The sequence below is a fragment of the Pleurodeles waltl genome, chromosome 11 (genome assembly GCF_031143425.1).
Source record: "Pleurodeles waltl isolate 20211129_DDA chromosome 11, aPleWal1.hap1.20221129, whole genome shotgun sequence".
NCBI classification, from domain to species: Eukaryota; Metazoa; Chordata; class Amphibia; order Caudata; family Salamandridae; genus Pleurodeles; species Pleurodeles waltl.
In genome coordinates this window covers 94,350,269-94,372,261 of record NC_090450.1, presented here as the reverse complement: position 1 = coordinate 94,372,261, position 21,993 = coordinate 94,350,269, and the positions used below count along the sequence as shown (strand labels likewise).

At 41.8% G+C, this 21,993-nt stretch overlaps 1 protein-coding gene across 6 annotated transcripts in view; it reads left to right on the top strand.

Annotated features, from left to right (window-relative positions):
* Positions 1-21,993, top strand: part of MYNN (myoneurin) — a 237,253-nt gene that overhangs the window by 114,748 nt on the left and 100,512 nt on the right. For all 6 annotated transcript variants that reach the window (XM_069213201.1, XM_069213202.1, XM_069213199.1 and 3 more), the window contains exons 2-3: positions 2,399-2,695; positions 10,066-10,865. In XM_069213201.1, the coding sequence (XP_069069302.1) occupies positions 2,430-2,695; positions 10,066-10,865 (1,066 nt within the window). In that variant the 5' untranslated portion in view covers positions 2,399-2,429. The remainder of the gene's footprint in view (positions 1-2,398; positions 2,696-10,065; positions 10,866-21,993) is intronic.

Below are 21,993 nucleotides of genomic sequence, written 5' to 3'. Positions count from 1 at the left end.
TAGGAATGATGGAGCTTGCCCGTTGTTTTCAGATTATTATACCGTTTATCATCACATTACACATATCTCCGGAAACCAGCACAAGATTGGGCCTCATATGCCCCCCAAAATTTGTAAGGCTATTTGCCCCATCACCGATTCTGATTCGCTTAGATATTAGTAACGATCGTGTTCAGTTAGCTTTCCTTGTCACGTGCATTTCATTAAAAAAATACACATTTAAAGTATGCCACTCATTGATGACAGTCAACATGTTTCCTTTTCGAGCTGTCACACCCGTCTCAATATTAGTTAGGGCACACAATTGATGGATTTGTGTGGATCTACTCTGGATGTATGTCGTTCCATAATTTTTAGCTGTGCTATGACATTGCCAACAAGAAGCAGCACTCAAAACTTCCTTGGACATCCCCCTTCTATGATTGCTTATGTTAACGCTCAGAGGGTGTTTAGCCTAGCAGTCTGACTACACAGTGCCACGACTGTATTTGTTTGGCCCTTGTTTGGTGGTATACCTCCCAGGATAATTATCAGTGGTTACTGTATGTTGGTACAAGCATTTCTCATATTTTGACATTCTCTTTTAGTATTACCTAATCTACTTTGTTGTGTTTGCCATTCTTGACCCCCTTGCAACATTCAACACTCCACAACAAATTTCAACTCCCACTCAATTCCTTTTTCTGATTTGCTGCAGGCGGTTTCATCGTTGGCCTTGTAGATCTACTGATTTTTTTTTCTCTCTTATCTCAAAAGTATCACTGCGGTAAAAGGTGGAAAACCATTGCCCTCGAAATTACAACTATATTTTGCCATTTAATCACTCACATTTTATTGTACTAATGCCCTTTCCACGTATGACACCTCTTATTGTTGAATTTTGAGTTCCAGTGCTCTTCTATATACCCCGCCATATTGTGCTTGCTTACATGTGCTAATCTCATATTTAAATGCCAAGATGTACTGGAGGTTTTGGGATTCCCTTTGTTTCATGTCTTTTGTGTTTGCTTCCTCCCAAAACCCTTTAAACAGATTTGCATGAAGTAGCAATAGAATGATTCACAATTGGCTCTCATGAAGTATTCATTGTTTACTTAGTTCACAGAAGGCACGCAGTAGTGACAGAGCTCAGTTACGATCAGTGCTTGAAATGGAAAAATTAAAGTGCAGGTACTCTGTGCCAGAGTACCTGCTTGTTTTTGAGAAGTGCCGGTACTCTTCAATTGAAAGTATTACGTTTTTCTTGAGATGTGCCGGTACTCTCCCTCCCAAAATAAAAAAGTGCCGGTACTCAGTACCGGCCCATTTAAAGCACTGGTTACGATACAGTCTGCCACCCTTTCATCTTTTTGGGCTTCGTTGAAAGCCCATCCCGATATTTGAGGGACTCGGAGCCTGTCAAACGTTGGCATAGCGGTTGGGTTAACTTCATTAATTTTTTTCTCTTGTCATTTAGGAAGAACGAATGCTCACACTGAAATCTCCCCAAAGATATCTGCATTTTATCATGCCGTTTTTGAGTTCATGCGCTGCTCTTGCAGCTATTATCTGGTTAAATTCCCTTATAAGGCTACCCTTGAGTTAGTGTACACCCTCTTCCCTGTTGGAAGCAGTCCAAAACACAGCCGCTGTGTGCGATTAAGCTGTTGATCAGCCCCTGGGGCTCTTTCAAGTTCTAGGATGATTGCTACATACATATGCTCTGCACAGTTACCGCTTTTGAGTAGACCCTAAGATAAAAAAAAACCTCAGTTGGTAACCTGAGGCTGTTACCTCAACGTGGTAGTTGTCCATAATCACTCCTCCTGAGACTTGACTGGTGGAAGCTTGGGTGTTGTTGTTTTGGGTGCACTAGGTACACCCAAGGAAGTTGCTTCCTGTTCTCCATTTGAAAAATGGTCTGGGCATTTGGGGCAGTCGTGTGGCAATTTGTGTTTCTTTGCTGGTTGTGAATATTTTTATGTGAACTTATAATTGCAAACCTTATACATCGCTGTTGTCTCAAACCAGCCTGGCTTCTTGAATATTTAGCACTCAATTGTGGCTCTCCGATTCAATTCAGAAGTGGGGCTGGCAAACACTAGGTTAAGCAGCCTATAGAACTGGAGCACAGTGAGTTTAATGAAACCTGTTGACCTTTGATTATGAGGGTCAGTTGATACCCTTAACAGCCTTTCAGGTTTTTAACTTAATATTTTTAACTTTTCTAGTGGAACACAAATATAAATCTTGGTTCACGAACATGTTATTTCATTCTGGATACTTCAAATAATGCATGCTGTACATGGTGCTTTATCCTTAGCAGGGAGTAGGAACCCTAGTGTGGCGACATTGTTTATAAGAAATATCTGCCTCTGTACTGGAAGAATAAATGGGAAACTTTTCTCCTTGTTTTTAGGTCTTGAAAAAGATTGTCTCTAATTGCGGCCATGCAGTACTACCAGCACTGTAAACATCTCTTGGACAAGCTGAACCAACAGCGAGAGTCGGGTTTCTTGTGCGACTGCACTGTAGTTATTGGCGAGTTCCAGTTCAGAGTCCATCGGAATGTTCTTGTGTCCTTCAGCGAGTACTTTGGTGCACTCTACAGGTGTACAACAGACAATAATGTCTTTCTGGATCAAGATCAAGTTAAAGCTGCAGACTTCGAACATATTTTGGAATTTATATACACAGGGAACATAAATCTTGACAGGTAATGTACAAAGGATAATAACTTGGACTATTCAGCTTGTCTGAATTTTTAAATTTTGCATGATATTACAATGAAAAGTTATTTCGGTGAATACAAGCTGTGTGTTATGCAGGTATTATGTGTTATGTTAGCATGGATCTACAATGTGTTGCGAGCCTTCAAAACATTACGACACTGCAAAACAATACCAGTAGTGCATATTGATGGAAAACTCTGAAAGTGGTGGTTTAACTTTTTGTCAAATTTGTTGCAATTTCGTTTCGCTGTTTCTTCTGTGTCAAAGAGCAAAATTTGCTATGGGAATTAACATGGAAAATCAGTGTCTTGGCGACCCCCTCCCTCCAATCTTCCTTTTTTTTGGCTCCACTTGACAGAACAGTGCAAAACTTTCCATGAAGGAGTCAGAGTGTATGATGCTGTTTGACGAATCTTCACAAAACTTTAAAAAATAAAGTTCATCCACCCTAGCTCCTTCCTGGAAACTTTCAGATGATCCGTCAAGCAGAGGCCAAGAAAAGGGCAGGTCCCGAAATTAAGTTTCCGTTGGATTTTTTGGACAGTGCTGCAGCCAAAAAGGCTGAACGGAATTACACCAGATTTGGCAGAAAACTAGATCTTTTCCAGGAAGTCGTGCTTTTTGGGATTTGATGTAATCCCTTTCAGTAGGTTTTTAGAAATTAACTTTACAAATATATAAATATCTGGACAATTCGTCTGAAATTAAAAAATTCAAGCCTTGTAGTTGGCTGAGGGTTTTTTTCAGAGCGCGGGCTCTTATTAGCTGGCCACAATATTGCTAGAATGTTGTGCCGGCCATTACAGGACAAGGAAATGTTGTCCCCATTCTTAAAAATGACATAAGGGAGTATGATAGGGATGCCCTGACATTCTAGCCCTTTTTCGGGGTCCCTCAGGGACCCACCCTGGGGCTCAAAGTAAACAAAAATATATATATATATACATATATATATCTGTATCATAGTGGTAGTTGCCACTAGGTAGTTATAGTTAGGACCTAGTTTCTATAGAAAAAGCGTTTTTTACTTGCCTATATTTTTGGCGCTGGTTGAATCTATACAAATTTTTTTTTTTTTAAATGTCACCAGTCACATCAGCTGCTGTCTCAAAACTTTCGGGGTGATCTGTCAAAGTGGGACCGAGAAAAAGGAGGGGGCCCAAAATGCATTTTTTCCCATTCATTTTCCCATTGGGATTTTGAACAGCAACAGCTCGGAAACCACTGGACGGAGTTACACCTAATTTGGCAGAAAGGTAGTTCTTGGTCCAGAAAGCGACCTTTTTGTTATTTGGCGTAAATAAGTTCAGTAGTTTTAGTAAAATTAAAGGAAATACAAATAAGTATATTTAGGGACGTGAAGAATTTGAGGGGGCCGACACACGGTCTCCTGCGCTTCGTCATTTAGAAGCCCCGGGGGAATTTATATTTTAATGCGGGGGTGCTCGCTGCCCTGGGCACCACCACCACCTCCACGGGGCCTACTACTTGTATGATGTGGGGGTCCACACAGCCCCCCGCTACACTGGGGACCACCAAATCCCCAGGGCATTGAATAAAAATAATGCAGGATGCCGAATGAAAGATGTCTGTTTCAGACCCCTTAATGACCCGGAGGCCACCACCTCCCTGGGGCTATGCACGGGCTATATACATTGGAGGGTAGTTGAGCAGGCCCCCTCATGGAGCCACTGATAGCCCTATGAACCACTATCCCCCAGGTCAGGCTCCTGCTATGTCCCAGGATGCCTACTCCCAGGACATAGCTGTTTGCTGTGGCTTGGCTTCAGTTTTGACTGCTTCAGCCAAGTCACAGCAAACACTCTGCTCGCAGTTGTCAAACAGCTCTCCCTCGCTGTAATAAGAGGTTTCCTCTGTCTTCCTGCAAACATACAGGCAGGGAGACAGAAGAAACAATTGCTGCTTTAGCAGCTCCCTCTGTGTGACACAGTGCTGGCTTCCACAGGAGAACCCAGGTCACATGACCAGGTCCCGGGGAATGGGGTCCCTGGGGCGGGGCTAGAAAATAAAAGAGAATAATTAGGCTGGGGATACGATCCCTAGGGCTGAGATTGGCCTCTCCCAACAAGAAAAAAATGAGGCTAGGCCTCGGAGGGTGGGGTTCCCGTGGCCAAAATCAGCCTGGAGAGGGGGGCCACCCCCCCCCCCCCCCCCCCCCCAAAAAAATGTTTATGCCGGGCTCGGGGGATGGGGTCCCCAGAGTGAGATCGGCCTGGGAAGGGTGGCTGCACCCTCCCAATCCCAAAAATATAATAGGTTAGGCCAGTCCAGTTGGATGGGATCCCTAGGGCCGAGATCAGTTGGGGGGCCAGGGGATTAGGTCCCCGGTGCCGATATCGCCCTAGGGGTGGGGCATGCAGGGCTGGGTGGTTATAGTGGTTGTCCACAGGGGCTGGTCACAGGCAAGGCCCTGCAGTCAACCCCAGCCTTGCACGTTGGATTAACGAATGGTAATGAAAATTACTATACATTAAAAAAAACATAGAAATACACTGGAAAAAAAAACAAAGGTTACAGTTACATTCTAGTTAAGCTCACATTTTAAATGTACCAAACCATAGAAATTCACTAACTGTAGTTGTTATCTCAAGTAACTATAACTCATGCCCTAAGGTTACTATAACTATGATGTGGAGAATATATATCCTAGTGGCGGTTGCCACTATGTAGTTAACATTAGGACCATGTTTCCATAGAAAAAGCATTTTTTTACTTGCCTATATCTTTGGCACAGTTTGACAAGTCTTTACGAAATTTTCCCCAAAAAATGTGCCCTGCTGATTCTTTTTGCGCACAGCAAGTTTTGGGGTGATCCATCAAGCAGGGGGCAAAGATAAGGGGGGGCATAAAAGTTGCATTTCCCATGTTAATTTCCATAGTACCTTTGAACACAACTACAGCACCCGACCGACTGGACTGAATTACACCAAATGTGGTACAAAGCTAGCTTTTGGTACACAGATTGTGCTTTCGCTTATTTGATGTAAATCCTTTCAATCATTTTTGAGATATTAAAGGGAAAGTACATGTAGAGATGTGGATCCGCCCTTATGACTTTGCGAATAATGACGAGCTCATGCGGGGAAATGCACAGCTCTGATTGGCTGTCAACACTTCAGCCAGGAAGTGTTGGCAGCCATCTTGAAACTCGTGCCCTAAGGTAACTCTAACTCGGACCCTCACCATGCACTGCTAATTACCCCACAAAATTATGGCACTCATGACATCTTTGATAACATTATTGATAATCAATGTAATATTTGCAGTAAAACTTATAATGAAAAACACGTGCATGACAGAGGAGCGAGAAATAGTTACCTTAGGGCACACGTTATGGTTACTTGAGGTGACTCTATAACAAGTGAATATCTATAGTTTTGTACGTTTAAAATGTGAGCCTAACTGTAATGTCCCCGTAACCTTTTGATTTTTTTTTTTAAAGTGAATTTCTATGTTTTTTCTAATTTCTATTTCCTAACTATAACGTCGCTGTAACCTTTGATTTTTTTTGAGCGTGTGTATATATGTATATATATATATATATATATATATATATATATCTATATAGATATATAGATATATATATATATCTATATATCTATATATCTATATAGATATTTATGTTCACTTAAAAAACAAAGGTTAGAGGGACGTTGTAGTTAGGCACAAAACCATACAAATTCAGCAGTTATAGTTATGATTAACTCAACTAACTATAATTCACGCCCTAAGGTAACTATAACTTACACCCTCGCCATGCTTATTACCCCACATATTACATCAGTGATGATATCTTTTATGACACCATTGATAATATCACTGCAACATTTGCCAAAAAAATTAATGATAAGACAACTGTGCATGGCGAGTACGCGGGTTATAGTAACCTTAGGGCAGAGTTATAGAACTTATTGATGACCTAGTTTAATCATATCCCTCCCAGATCGGATTCAGAAGGAATCATAGTTCATTTTGATCGTTTAGATATCAATTTAGCTCTATTTTATAACTGCAGCAGATTTTGCGAATTCTTCTACTTAATTAGTTCTCAACAATACACCTTTACTAACACCAGTTCTAGTTTCTAGTAGAAGGATAATATCACTGCCAAGTCTAATGCAGTATTCAAGCATCTTTTTCTTAACTCATTAGTTGAGGTTCTTGGTATTAAGTGAGAGAACTGTTGTGTCTCCATTCATAAGCCATGTGTGCTGCCAAGTCCTGATTATACCAAGGGATTCTGTATAAAGAGATGAGACAGGTGTGACCAGAGAATGTTCCTGGAAGCGTAACAGAGTAAACATGTTGAGGGAGAGTGAAGGCTAAGGAATGAATGAAGTGGAAAGGAGCAAAGACATAGAGAGATGCATAGCCAGCAGGCAACGAGTCACACACCCTCCCATCCAAAAGTAAAAACCTGCCCCACCTCCCCCTTTCCTCCCAATGTCTTTCAAATAGAAGCCAATAGAGCGGAGAGAATACTGCTCTGTTCCAACATTCAGCTTCCTCAGTGACCATTACTAAGAATGCTTCCTACACGGGATGGCCAACACATATGGAGAAGCTAAGCATCAAGGTCAATGTAACTCTTTGGAAGCAGTCAAACACGTAAATGTGGTAAAACTGAACACCGTGTTCATAGAGTTAAATGCATTCCACATGCTCGCTGTGGGAAAATAGTACAAATTTAGATGGACAGTACAACAACCATGCATTCCTTCCACAAACAATGTGGGAAAAGGTCTCATGCTGTCCAAACTAGCACATGAGATACGGAACCGAGCAATATTTAGGCACATAACCCTGCTAGCTATGCACCTTCCAGACACTCCAAACCTGGAAGTAGACAGTTTAAGCGGCCACACCAGTACCTCACATGAGTGGAGTTAAAAAAGGGAAAATGGAAAGCATTTTCCAAGAATGGGACACACTGGATATAGATCTCATCAAAAAACGCCAAAGCTGCGCATTTAGGGATCCTCCCCACCTATCTATTGGAATGCCCTATATATAGACTGATCAGGGAACTATACCGGCGCTTCTCCCACAATCGCACTGATACCACTAGTGCTAAGCAGGTGTAAATACACAACCATGTTGCTGATTATTAGCAGCCTTGTAATGGGCCAGCAGGCATGATACTTAGGCCGAATGGAAACGGCACAGGGCAGGATGATAAAACTACCCACATTACCTATTCTATGAATAATATAAGGTGGGGGCAGCAAGTGTGCTACCCAGAATCCACCACTAATAAGGTTAGCTACATGGCTCCTGAGGACTTAGAATTCTGCCATCTAGGGGAGCCACTCGCAATACAGGAATCTTACTTCCAAATATATTTGGACAGGGTGGACTTGAGACCAGATCCACAGTTCCCTCCCTAGATGTACTGTACTCCCCATGTTAATCAGGCAAAACAGATGCCAGCCGTCTTCCAACAGCCAAAGACCCAAGCAGAAAGGGCTCTGCGTTCACCAGAATTCAGAAGGGTAGTGTAGCATTATCAACATGAAACAAAACAAATCGGGAGAGGTCGCCATTTGTTTTTTATTTCTGCCCACCAGTGAGTAATGGTCCTGTGGTCACAAAAGGAGCCATGAGAGGTGGATAGTATAAACCATACAGGCATGCTGTAAACTAGCTGGAGCAGTACTACAGGAGAGAAACCAAGAGCACACTCAGTGGGGAATAATGGAGCCATACTGGCATTCATTGCAAATATATCCATAAATGTATGGATGGCAGCCATGTGGACATCTAGACACACTTTCACAAATCAAATATCTGTTTGCAAACACACCCACTTCAACCCAACCTTCCAGGAGTGGGGAATACCCCTACAAAATCAATGCACAGCATGTGTTACTTAGCTGTAGTTGTAATTATTTTGCCTTTTGAAGAATATCTCAGTCCGGTACCTAACACTTATTGTGATGTAAATTTTAACTCTGCCTTTTAAGATGAGATGGCCCTCTCAATTTTAGCAAATTATCTGTGTGAGGATAGAAAGACCTCTGTGGTTCCTCTAGAGTATTTTTATAGACTAGTTGCTCCAAATAGTAATGAGCCCCAGGTTCAGCACTCCCATTTCATTTCTTTTTATTTTCACATCATATTTAAAGGATAGCAAGTCACTATTGGAAGAGCGGTTAGCAAAAGGGTTGGGGTGACACTCAAGTGGAACAAAACTAATAAAGAGAATTTTTCAGGAGACCTGGTTTTCTCGCAGAGAACAGTTTGAGCTATGATTAGATGACAGTGCTGTGAGAATTCTATAGCTTAGACCTTTGCTTCCAGGTCCCTAAATGTAAAGGCTAGGCATATGCATCTACGTAGAATGATTAGAAAGTCGGAATGGTTTGACAAAATATTTAGAGATGTACGTGGGGAAACGACCTTTACTATGTGGCCAGTGCCACACAGACCATAACCACACAAGCGTTAACACACTTGCCTGAACCACACAAATCCGTGGTTAAGACTCCGTGCATATGAGTGGTTCGGGCACTCAGCGGGGAGAGGAACTCAGCGGCTCGGTAAGTGGGGCAAGGGCGAGTTGGGGTATTTTTAAGGATATGGTGGGGTCCGAGGGCTGGGGGAATGGGGAAGTTTGGGGGGGTTGTTTTTTTTTTTTTTTTTTTTTAATTAAAGGGGACGGTGTTCGGGTTCAGGGTGGGGGGACTCCGAGGTAGTGTTTTTGGGCTGGATGGTTATGGAGGGCTGAGGGCAGTGCGTAAAGGTGTAGTTTTGGGCGGCAGTTTGAGGGCTCCAATCACGTTTACACGTTTCATTGTTTTTTAATTTTTATCACCGGCCCAGAAAAAAGTATATTTTACCTTTGATGAAGGATTTCTCTTTTTCCAAAAGCAGACCAGCCATGTTTTACCTCCAGGAGTTGCACTCACACTTCATGTATCCGTTTCTCTGCAGCCAAATATTTAAAATGTGTTGTCAGGACAAGGAAATGCTGTGGAGACCTTTCATGAAATTGATTTGTAATGATCTTGTAAGAGACAAATTTGCTAACTGTTTTATCGTAATGGATATTTGACGTATTGGTTATTGACGGTTTTATTGTATTGACTCTTTAAAGACTGCTTACATTTTAATCGCTGTATTGTGTGGATATTTGTATCTTTTATAGAGAAATATTTGCTCCAAATAAATAATATTGTGATGATGATGACTCATGTTCACATTCACCCTCTCGCTCGTCCATTTAAACACAAACACAATCCATGAAGAATCATTTTCATTGATAAAACAGCCAGAACTGTTGGCTTTGCCAATGTGTTTGACTAATGCCTCTTTAACCTTGTTTTCTTTATAGTTGTAATGTTAAAGAAATCCACCAAGCTGCTCAGTATCTAAAAGTGGAAGAAGTGATCTCCAAGTGTAAAATGAAGATGGAGCCCAGTGGTGTGATTCCTATCCATGCCACTGCTGAGATGTCTGAACTTGGAGATAGCGCTGACTTGTCTCAACAGCCTTGCTTTCTCCATTTTGGAGATCAAAATAACAAGAAGTTGGACAATGCTCGTACAGATGCCCTTCGCTTACAAACAAAGAGGTTAATTTGGAAGAAAAAGTCCTCTCTAACTAGAAAACGAAAACGACTCTTCGGTGTTCACAAAAAGCTACAAAATAAGGTTGTACAGCATCATCAGAGGGAAACACAAAAAAACTCATCAATAGAAATGTTACTGGATGCAAACAAACTGTCCTCCGAGATAACGGAACAAGCTGCACAAGTGAATACCGACTTGGAGTTACAGTTTGCCTCTGTATTTGAAAGTGAAACTTTTTTAACTCAAGACAATGCAAGTCACCCTATTGCAATGAAACACGAACATGCAAAACCACAGAGCTGTGCTCTGAAAGAGCGCTGCTTTTCAAACACCGACTATGCAGAAAACGTCTTTGAGCTGGATGGCTCTGAAAACGACGTTGATGGAAAGTACTCAAAGACAAGGCCAATATGCAACACATGTGGCAAGGTGTTTTCTGAAGCTAGCAGCCTACGACGGCATATGCGAATTCATAAAGGAGTGAAACCTTACGTATGTCATCTTTGTGGGAAGGCTTTTACTCAATGTAACCAACTGAAAACCCATGTCAGAACTCATACAGGTGAGTGGTCTATGTTAAACCACAATTTGAGCATGAATATGCATATATTTGGTGTAGGGTAATAAAGGATAATTACAACTGGGAAGTCATATAGCTAGTACATTTATCAAAAATTTATTGATGGAAATCAATAGCATGTTACCATAATAATTTTGCTTACATCTTCTGAGTGCAAGGACTTGCTCTTTAGGCCACTGTTTGCGTCAACTTATTTTTCAGTTTTAAGAAGTACATCCTTTTATAGCTATTTTGTACCATAATGTAGTCATCCTTTAAGTGTTGCATGTATTGAGTGATATATATACTTTTACTAGTGTAACAAATAGTCTTTGTTCATTGCAGAAGAATGCCTGTGAGTACAAATAGAAATACATTTAATGTAATTTTAGAGACCTGCTTACCCCGTATCTTTGTTTCAGAAATGACTTGGAAGGGAAATTACACAAACTATGCACCTATTAAAATATGTTCTTCTCATCTTTAGTTTATGTAATAAGACCAAGAGAACTAAACATATAATGGCTTTTCTTGGGTGGTGTTTAAATGAACCTCATACGTTCTGAAGTTTAATTAGGTAGATTGGTGCTTCTACAGATTTTAAGTATATGATTATCTGCAGATGTAACATTCTTCTTAGTCAAATGAAATTGTAAGAAACCTAGTTGACAGGCTCCAGGTGAGAGAAAGCCCAAAGTTGTCTTGTGTGTTGTGGTTGGACTCCTGCAAACCTGATCAAGAGACCCTTGAGAAGCAAGCTAGCCTCTGCCCTAGGGTACCAGCTGGGTCACACTGGAGCAGCTTCTCCGTGCAAAGACTACTCTTTCAATGAAGACTACCCTTTTAAAGAAGCTCACTGAGGTACGAGATCACAATATTTTTAAGGGTCACAGAGTTACTCATGCTGTCTCCAAGCTCTACTGATTTCAATTGTTACTATTGCCCATTGTAAGGGTACTGTTTTTTAATCTTCATAAGGATATGGGTGGCTTAATTTGGATTCAACATTTCGACCTTCTTAACATTGCTTATTTCAGAGGCAGCTGTTAAGCTCATTGACCTAACCTGTTGGGAGAGGTAAATAGTTTAACCGGTCAAGCCAAGATGGTTTTTTTTAAGGAATAAAAACTTAACTGGAAATAACAATGACAATATCTATGTCAAGAAGGCCAGCTGTTTTACATGAAAAGTAAGGTGGAAGGTAAAATATCTACTGCAACATTCAGTAGGATCGAAAACTCTTTCTTTCTCTCTCACACACATTTTATCTTCATACTTGGACTTCAGCATTGAGGGAAAGAGAAGTTTAACTGGATGAGGTTGTGGGTTCTATCTGTCCAGAATTTAGTGGTTGGGTGAAAGCCCTAGTTTACAAGAGACCTCATTTTTGGGGGGGTTCCATAAGGTTTATATTTGAAATTTTATAGCATGAAAAGTCGTACATAATGCACACAATGATACACATTTGAGTGGGATGTAGTGGTAGAAAACCTGTCGAGCATGAAAGATTTACTAGTAACACATACTTGATGACATGGTGCTGTGGAACCTCAGTAGTAACGTGCACAATATTTTGAGTGTTGCAAGATAGAACTTGTGTTGCAACCATGTTACATTTAGGTAAGTAGCCACTCAGGTTCATTATAGTGGCCTTGTGGTGTGTGGGTTGGGCATAGCTGTATTATCTTGATGTACTTGGCATTTATGTGCTTGTGTTTTAGATAGTGAGGCTGACGAGAGCCGGTTTATTGGTACACTCGTCTGGGTGTATCATGGCTGTGTATCATCGATAAGACAGATTGAAACAAGGGTGGAGTATGACATGGGAACTGGGGGACCCAGTGAGGTATCGGAAGAGTGTGACATTCCTCTAATAAGAAAAATCTTAAAGAAAAATACTACAAATGGGGAAAAGATCTTTGTCATCCAGTGGTTCATGCAAGGTGGCTGGATGCTTCTTACCATTCCTGGTTAGGTTTCAGTTGTGCAGTTCCAGGAACTTGTATAGAACCAGCATCAAGAAGATGCAGCTCAGCAACATTCCATGGGGCAGCTTGCAGCCACATGAGCTCTTACTAAGGATTGTTTGCAGATAGGGACAACATATTCATCTGGTGGTAGAATTACTACTTGAGTTTTTATTTATCCTTATTACCTAGTACATGATTTTCTGGGACTGTTCATGAGGTTTCAAGCTACGTTTATTCAGTAGTGTCTCACTTTCGTTTTAAGAAGATGCTGGGTGAATGGAATTAGATTTTATACATCTTGACCAGGGAAACAAAAAATACAGGTGCTCACTTCCGTGGTTAACTATCTGTCTTATGCCAGAGTTGGTCCTCTACAGATAATTGGTTGAGGTATCTGGTTTTCAGACAGGAATGTTATTTGAGTGTCTGTTAGTGGACGATCTTAATGTGATTTAAAGTGTGAATATCTAAAGGCATCACCCTGGAAAACAAATGTTGTATTTGTAAGGTGTACACTTGACGCAAGACAGTCTATTGTTGTATTAGTTAGTCTTTAAGAATGAATATCATGGTTAACTTGGGAGTGTATTGAATCACAACAAAACATACTCCAGGACCACACAGTGATTAGATACTCATCCGGGCTCAATGTACTTGGGTTTCATCCACTACAGCAGAACAAGGACGACTTTGGGTCTCAGGTCACGTCTTGGACTAAGCTCTCTACTACAGGTACTGAATCTTAGGGCGTCAGGTACTTGTACAGATTCAGTTCCCTTGGCTTTCTTTAGCAAGTGATGATTAGTCGTCTTCTTCCAAGGTTTATGCTAAGGTGTTGCATAGTCGCCTATCTCAAGCAAGGGAAACTAAAGGTGGTATTCCTTTGCAGGGTATCCATAAACCAGTCCCTAGCTGTCCCTAAGCTCACTTGCATGGAGACTTTTGCAAAGGTTTTGCAGTTTGACATCTGTGAATACTGATTTCAGGATATGGAACTCTCACAGGTTATTTCTTCGTCTGCCGAGCTGACCGAAGTCTCCGCTCAAGAAAGAAATTCCTGCCTGTCATTTTACCATTTCTAAAGTTCAAAAACTCTTATCTCCTACGCCCCATGGGCTTGTTAACCAGTTAATAAATCAGGGTCCCAGTAACACAAGGTGGACATCACAGTGACTCTGGTGGAAAAACAATCTGCGAGCTTATTAGTGTCCAGCCCAAAAAACTAGGCCTAATTATAAATTACATGATAAGACCCTATGACTCCGGTGGTAAAACAATGAGGGAGGTTGTTAAGGTGTACAACCTGATAAACTACGCCTAATTATAAATACATGATTAACCTGTCCAGCCCTGGCCATAAACAACTACATGTGTTCAGAATTGTGAATTCAGAGAACTTGCAACCTCACGCAATTATTTCTTAAGCTTTAAGGACTTTGTATTTCATAAAGATTGCAAAGTTTGAAAAAAAAGGGACTGCTTTAGTGGTCTTTTTTAGGAAGGGGAACCATTCACAGTACCACTCAGGGCAGCTGAGTGCCTGACCCTCGCATCCTCTCTGTGGCACCTTGATAGCTGGAATGGCTGCTGCCACGATTTACTGTTGCGACATCCTGTGGTAGGAAATTGGCCTTGCTGGTGAACTTTTCATGTCTTCACAAGAGCGAAGTTTCCTGCGTTGATAGACCAAGTTTATAAATTCACTTGGCTCTAAATAGAGCTTTTATAGTTAGTCAGAAAATGCACAGTACCCGAGCCAACAATTAAACCATAGCTCATTGTTTTTCTTAGTGTGTACTGATCATCCTTCAGTTGACATGATAAAATAGATGATAACATAGAATAATAAAAATCAAGGAAAGCTATGCATTTTTTAACTGTTCACAACAATTGGATTTCAGGTAAAGGTCTCCGAAATTTGTAAGAACTCCCATAACATGTTGTGCGATTATGAAGGACTTTATAGCCACAGAGGTGTCTGTGATTCAAGAGGAGCTCGAGATTTTGCTGCAAATCAAGTACTAACAAATGACCTCCCATTCTGTGTTTCGAACTCTTTATATAAAAAGGGCACCTCACAAATGTAGATGGGTGTAAAAATGTTAATTAATAGACAAGAATGTAACTACATGTAAAATTATTCAGGAAGCTGTTGTAGAAAAGAGATAAAGATTTAATCTTGATGTACTGGAAACTCCAACCACAGGAAAATCATATACATAAAGGTGGTTCAAACAGTTTTTCTCCCAATCTATTTCAAAACATAACGTTTCACAAGGAATGCAACCAACACAGAACTACTAAACATAAAGAAAAGAGTGAATAATCTAATAAAGGTGGTGAACATACCACACTCCTCCCTTCCCTAAAACACACAAGATAAAGAATGCCGACGAGAACTATAAATCAGTATATACATAGAGCAAAAACAATCTGGACACTAAGAGAAATAAGCAAAAAAGTAGAAAAATTATCTCAATAGTACAATTCTGTTGAAATTCCATATGCGACCATCTTCCATACTGGCAGCATTTCGAAACACCTTTGTCACAGTGTATGGTCTGCTAGAGAGTGATACACCATGACTGTTTCCTGCTAATTTTATTTTTACAATGTCTCCCACACACATCACCTTGGGTTTTACAGCTTTTCGCAGCTCATAGTTCTCTTTCCTTTTAACTTGCATTCTTTTCTCCCTTTTTCTTGTTTCATCGCCTATGCATTTTGACATTTCATTCTTTACGTTGTACTCTTTAATCCATGGTGGCCTTATCATAGTGTTAGACACACGTTCCTTAACAGCGCAAAAGAAGAAACTCCACTGGTGGTATGAGGATTAAACCTACATTCTTCCACCCTTTTCTTTACTGCTTGAATCCAATCACTCCATTACTGCTAGCAACCTGAATGGTTTCCTTTAATATTATGTTAAACATTTCCGACATATCTAGATGATAAAGGGCTAATTTTTGTGTGTGAAATACCTCTGTTCAAAAGGAATCTTTCCATTGCCTCTGATGTTAATTGACTTCCATTATCTGTAAGTATATATTTAGTATACCCCTCTCTGGCAAAAACCTCAGCCAAAAATGTTTTGAAATGAATCTTGTATAATATCCTGACATTCCTAAAAAGGATTGAACATCTTCTTTCTTGGTAGGGGATGGATGACGCTTAATGATATTCACCAACTCTTCTTTAGGTTTGATCCTCTTACCAGATAACACATGACCCAAATATGCGATTCAGCCACACAGAAACAACATTTGCTGAACTTCAATGTCCCTCAAAGATTTTCTGAATTTCCCTGACCTTACTCATGTGTTCCTCCAAGGTTTTACTATATATGAGATCATCATCTTGAATTTTTTAAATATTTTTTATTCCCATGAACAAACCAGACATTAGCCTCTGAAAAACAGATGCTGCTGAGCAAAGTCCAAATGGCATTCTATTGAAACGCAATACACCAACTGGTGTTATGAATGCAGTGAGGTTCTTGGACTCTTCATTAAGGATATTCTGGTGGTAGGCCGAAGTGAGATTGAGGGTAGATAAAAAGTTAGCATTCCCCGAACATTGTGATTTCCATAATAGTGGGCAATGGAAACCTAACCTCCACTACTTCCTTATTAAGATTTCTACGGTCTGTGTATAGACTTATATCTCCAGAAGATTTAGTTGCTAAAACCACAGGTGCAGCCTACATTCTTTAATCTGTTAAGCTCTTTTTCCACAGCATCATACCAATTAACAGGTATGTTTCTCACTTTACTAGTGACAGGAGTGGCATTGGATTTTAAAATGTCATGAGTGTACCCTTTCACACAACCAACCCTATCCGAAACTACTTTAGGAAACCCTTTATGAAAAACATCTGATGTGGTCCTTGCTGCTGTGACTTGAACCTGGGTTGTGAGATTTGGATCTAAATAAATGCCCAACAGCTTTTGATGTGGCCAGCTTAAAATAGTGTCTCCTTTCATTGGAACATTAACTTTTCCCTCAGCACAATTTTCTCTAAACTCAAATTTTAGCTTCAACATATCCAATTAATTCTGTGGGTTTACCACCAGAGCTGTAAGGTGTTACACCAGGTTGAAACAGATCAACTTTACCTTTGAAACAACAATCATAATCTTCATCAGAGACAAGAGGTGTAGTTTCGCCCCAGAGTCCATCATCATGGACACTCTTATCCCGTTAATGCTAACTACATCAGCAGGATGAAGACATCTTGAATTTGAAACAAATTTAACCTTGTTAACAATTTGCAATACAATATCCTCATCTTCTACTTCCACCTCATTGATTTTGCCTTTGGAAAAAGAGGATTTACCATAATTTGCAAAATGTCCCTTTCTTCTGCAAGACCTGCATGTGAAATGTAGCGTAGGACACTCTTTACTGTTGGCTAAATGATTGAGATCGCCACATCAAAAACAAAGAATTTTGAATTTGACATTTTGTTGTTTTCTTTGTTCAATTCCGCTTGTTTTAAGAACAGCCACAATCTATTTGGATTTGTGTAAGTCACATATGCACTCCCAAGAGTGTTTGTTCTATTTGTTTAGCTGTTAAAACTTCAGTGAGAGAGGGATCTTTCTTACACCATAAAGCTTCTTGCCCCTTGTAATTTCTACACTCCAACATAAATTGGTCCCTAATCCTCTCTTCAGTATTCTCTCTAAAATTGCATTGTGAGGCCAGTTTTCTCAGTGCCATCACAAAATCTTCTACCGATTCCCCATCTTTGTATGTCCTTTTACCAAAATAGAACCTTTGCAGTGTTATGGATATGGGCAGAAAATGCAAATCAAATTTTTTGATGTCAGCGCCAAATTCATCTAGTGTGTCCCCATCGCCCTCCACTACTAACTGATAAATTCTCAAATATCTCTTGACCTTCTGCTCCCAAACAGTGAATAAGCATGGAGGTTTTCTGCAGATAGATTTGACCCACAAACTCTTTGATTATTCAAGAACATCTTCTTGCAATTTGATCATGGGAGAGGTGGTTCACCAAGTGAAAGAAGAAAAAAAATAGGGGTGGTGATTTGTGATGCATCTTAACAATATTTAACCACTATTTTAAGAAAAGAATACGAATTGTATACCTAGAGAAAACATTAAAATATATTGATGTATACATTGTAACCAGGTGCAAAAATACACAATATATTAAGAAAAAATAAATAAATATCCAAACTAAATTCTAAATACTGGTACTCTAAACCTGTACCTGAGTATCCACCTGTGGAAGAACTATGGTTAGTAAAAATAAATATGAGTCCTCTTTCTGTGTCTGTGATTTTATGCTGGGAGCAGAAAGGGAGAGCCTGACAAAAATCTTGAGTCCGAGGGCAGAGCCATGATTTTGCAATTGCTGTGAAGGAAATCCTCAGAAAGAATGTATCAATGTTGCGATGGACACTCCTTAAATATGTCAGTACACAGCCCTGGCTAAGCAGGTGGGTGGAAGTTTGATGATGCAGAAGTCTTAGTTGAAGGAGGTCACGAGAGCAGAATTAAGCACTAGAGAGTGAATTGGAAAAAAAGGACAAATAAATCTTTCTGTTCAAAGACTGTGGAAAATGCAGATCGCCTCAATAGAACTTTAGAGGAGAGTGTAGTTTGCCGGGAAAAACAACATATATAATCTTCCCCTCGTAAAGGTTTAGGATGCAGTGGTGTACAATATTTGAATGTAGACTGTGAAAAGAAGACACAATTATAGCTTCAGAGTAACTTGACAGTTTGAGGTCAAAGTCCATGGTGCACACAGTTATCCAATCCAAATGCTTTAGACAAAGTACAGGAACCACAGTAAAAATAAGATTCTGTGGAGTCACAGCTGAAAATAAATCAGTGTGATAGAAACGAGCTAAAGGTTGAGAAAGGTAAAATTCAGGCTCCGAGCAAAATATAAACAGTTATAGGCAGAGTGAATGTTGGTAAAATAAATGGTAACAAAAGGCTGATACCTCAGTCCGATGACTTCATCATTGAAGGCTGTGTTGAAGTTTCCCTTGACACGCAGGGCTTGCCCATGTCATTGCCAGTGTAAAAATTTTAATTATTAGAAAAGTACGTAACTACATGTAAAGTGAATCCAGAAGCTCTTGCAGAAAAGAGATAACATTTATTCTTGATGTACTGTAAACTCCAGGCACAGGAAAATCATCTATGTAAGGTGGCTCAGCCATTCCTTCTCCCAGTCTATTTCAAAACAAAACATTCTACACGGAATGCAACCAGTACAGAACTACTAACCATAAAGAAAAGAGAGGAAAATCCAATAAAGGTGGGGAAGATACCACAATGCGCTTATTGTACTGAAGAGCAACAGACCAATACTGAAACCATGTCAAGTGCATTTGGGAAGCAACAGTTGTGGCCCCGGGATGCACAGCATCCAAGGAAACACACAATTTCAGCCATTTTGAAAGCCATAAACCAAGGGGTACCTCTTTATTTCCATAATAATGCCATTTCAACTGTTAAAGTCTTATAAAATCACAATGAAGGGTTCTGTCAAGCATATCCTCCGGCTTTTCAGCTTTTGTAGATGAGCCCACTGCATTGAGGGGGTGTGCTGCCATAACTTGGGTATGTCTTTTGGAGATTTTATTTTAGAGAAATATAATTAGCAACATGCCTAAAGATTTTAGAACAGTTGTCAGCTGGCACCCAGGGAATCCTGCTAACTACAAGGAATTTTGAAAACTAGAAAAAACACAGGAATCTAAGAAACTGTGATGTTTATAGACCTTGCCGATAACATCCCACAAACACAATTTTTTTTTTTTTTAAATCCTCACATTTGGATACTGGTAAACATTATGGGGGTCATTAAGACTTTGGCGGATGGAAAAACCCGTCTGCCGAAGTCCCAACCAGTTGGTTGGCATCAATGCGGCCATCTCCCTGCCTGCCCTATTACAAGTTTCCCTCTTGCCCAGTGGGAAACTGCCTACAGCATTGTCGGCAATGCTGTAGTGCGTAAGGTACACCAGCACCCGTCGCAAAGCTCAATGTCTGCACAGTAGGCAGTGAACTTTGCAATTGGGCTGGTCAAGGGGGCCGCTGCACTGCCCATGCCAAGTGCAGTGGCAGCGCAGAGAGTCCCCTGCACCCTGTCTCCGCCAGCCGCTTCATGTTGATGTTACCACCATGAAACCACAGGCAGAGAAGGGAGTCGTAATCCCCGGAGCAGTGCTGCCCTGGTGGATTAGGACCGCCAGCACTGCCACACCTGTCCTGTGGTGGAAAAGTGGCAGTGCTGGCGGTCTTAAGACGGCCAGGGTCATAATGAGGGCCTATATGTAATTATAACTCTGAAAGTATGTTTTCCTGATTACGATTTTGCCAGAGCTGTGTGAAATAATTAATTTCTGATGGATACAACTACCTGTGGATTCCTCACCTAATGAATACTCCCATGGCGCCAGCATTCGACGGAAATCTTCTTACTAGTCTCTGCACGTCGACGAGGACGTCACTGTTGCCCACGCGACGCCGTCTGACGTCATACAGGCAATAAGAGGTCCTCGCCGACGTGCCGATGACAGTTCCCTTTTTTCCGTGCATTCGAAACGGTTATCTTCGAGGGAGCTACTGTTACCTTACTGGTTACAGTGTATTGTCTGCTGCGTAGTCTTCTCTGCGGTAATAATGTCTCAGAGGAAGTCGGGTTTCAAGCCCTGTCGAGAGTGTGGGGGCAAGATGTCAGTTACGGATCCCCACTCCGACTGTCTATGGTGTTTGAGTTCCGACCACGACGTCTCGACTTGCGATTCATGTCAACACATGAATCCGAAGGCCCTCAAAGAGCGTGAAGCCAAGTTATTCATGGCAAAGTCGAAGAAGAAGGAGAAACATCATAAGAAGTCTTCTTCGCCAAGGTCTCATCGGCGTCATCGAGACTCCCGGCGCCGTAGAGACTCACGACGTCATTCCAGCAAGGAGTCTCGTTCGAGGTCACCTTCGGCTCGGCGTCGGAAGACTTGGGAGGTCAGCCCCACGGTCACGCCGCATCCTTCGACGCCGTTGCCCTCTCCGGCGTCGCCGACTTCGCCTGGTCAGGCGTCGGTGATTGAGGTGGTACAGCCTCTTGTGTTTTCTCCGGCGTCGCAGACGTCGAGGCCGGCGTCGGGGTCGCCTTCGATCCAGGCACCCCAGTACCCGGCTTTTCCCACTCCTGGAGCCGATAGTACCGCGTTTCTTAATGCGATGTATACCATCTTTCAGCAGATGGCTCCAGGAGTTGTTCCGGCTGGTCCTTCGGGGCCCTTGGCCTTTTCCTTGGGTGATCCTGCGCCTCTTCGGCCGGCACCCTTTATGCCCTTTCTCCCTTTCGGGAATGTGGGCTCGGCGCCGGTACCGGCGTCGGTGGCCGCTCCGGTGGCTTCGGATGTTTCGGCCCCGGAGGTTGCCCTTCCGTCGAAGTCAGGATTTTGCCCTGTGACTCCGGTTGGTCCATCGGCTCCAAGACCTCGTCCTCCGGCTCCTGCCTCGGCGCCGAAGCTGACTGTGGCGCCGGACGTGGCGTCAGATGCTTCTGGAGATCGGCGCCGTTCTTCGACGTCGGCGGAGGCCATGTCGACTCCGCGTATCGAGGAGAGACTTCATTCGAGGAGGCGTGCTCTTCGTCTTTTAGAAGAGCAAGAGTACCAGCGAGTCCTGGAGGAGGGAGAGATTGAGGACTCTGGAGACGGACTGCATGGGCTGGATACAGCCAGTGGGCTGGACACTTCCCCTGAGTGGGACCTTTCATCTCCAGGGGAATATACGGAGGAGGCTGCCTCCTTTCATGCTGTGGTGAGGAAGGCAGCGAGTTTTTTGGACCTGCCTTTGCCGGTGGCAGAGGCGAAGCAGAATTTGCTGACAGAGGTGTTGCATCCAGCCTCTGCGGCAGCTGAGCCTCTCTTGCCATTTAATGAGGCTTTGCTGGATCCAGTGTTGGAGGTGTGGAAGAAGCCGGTGTCTTCCTCGGCCGTTCATAGGGCTGTGGCCAGGAGGTATCGAGCTGCACCATCTGACCCTGGCTTTCTTTCTAGACACCCTACGCCGGAGAGCTTGGTGGTGCAAGCCTCCTGTTCCTCAAAGTCAGCGCCTGGTTCCTTCCCGACAGTGCCTGGAGACAGAGACTCCAAGAAACT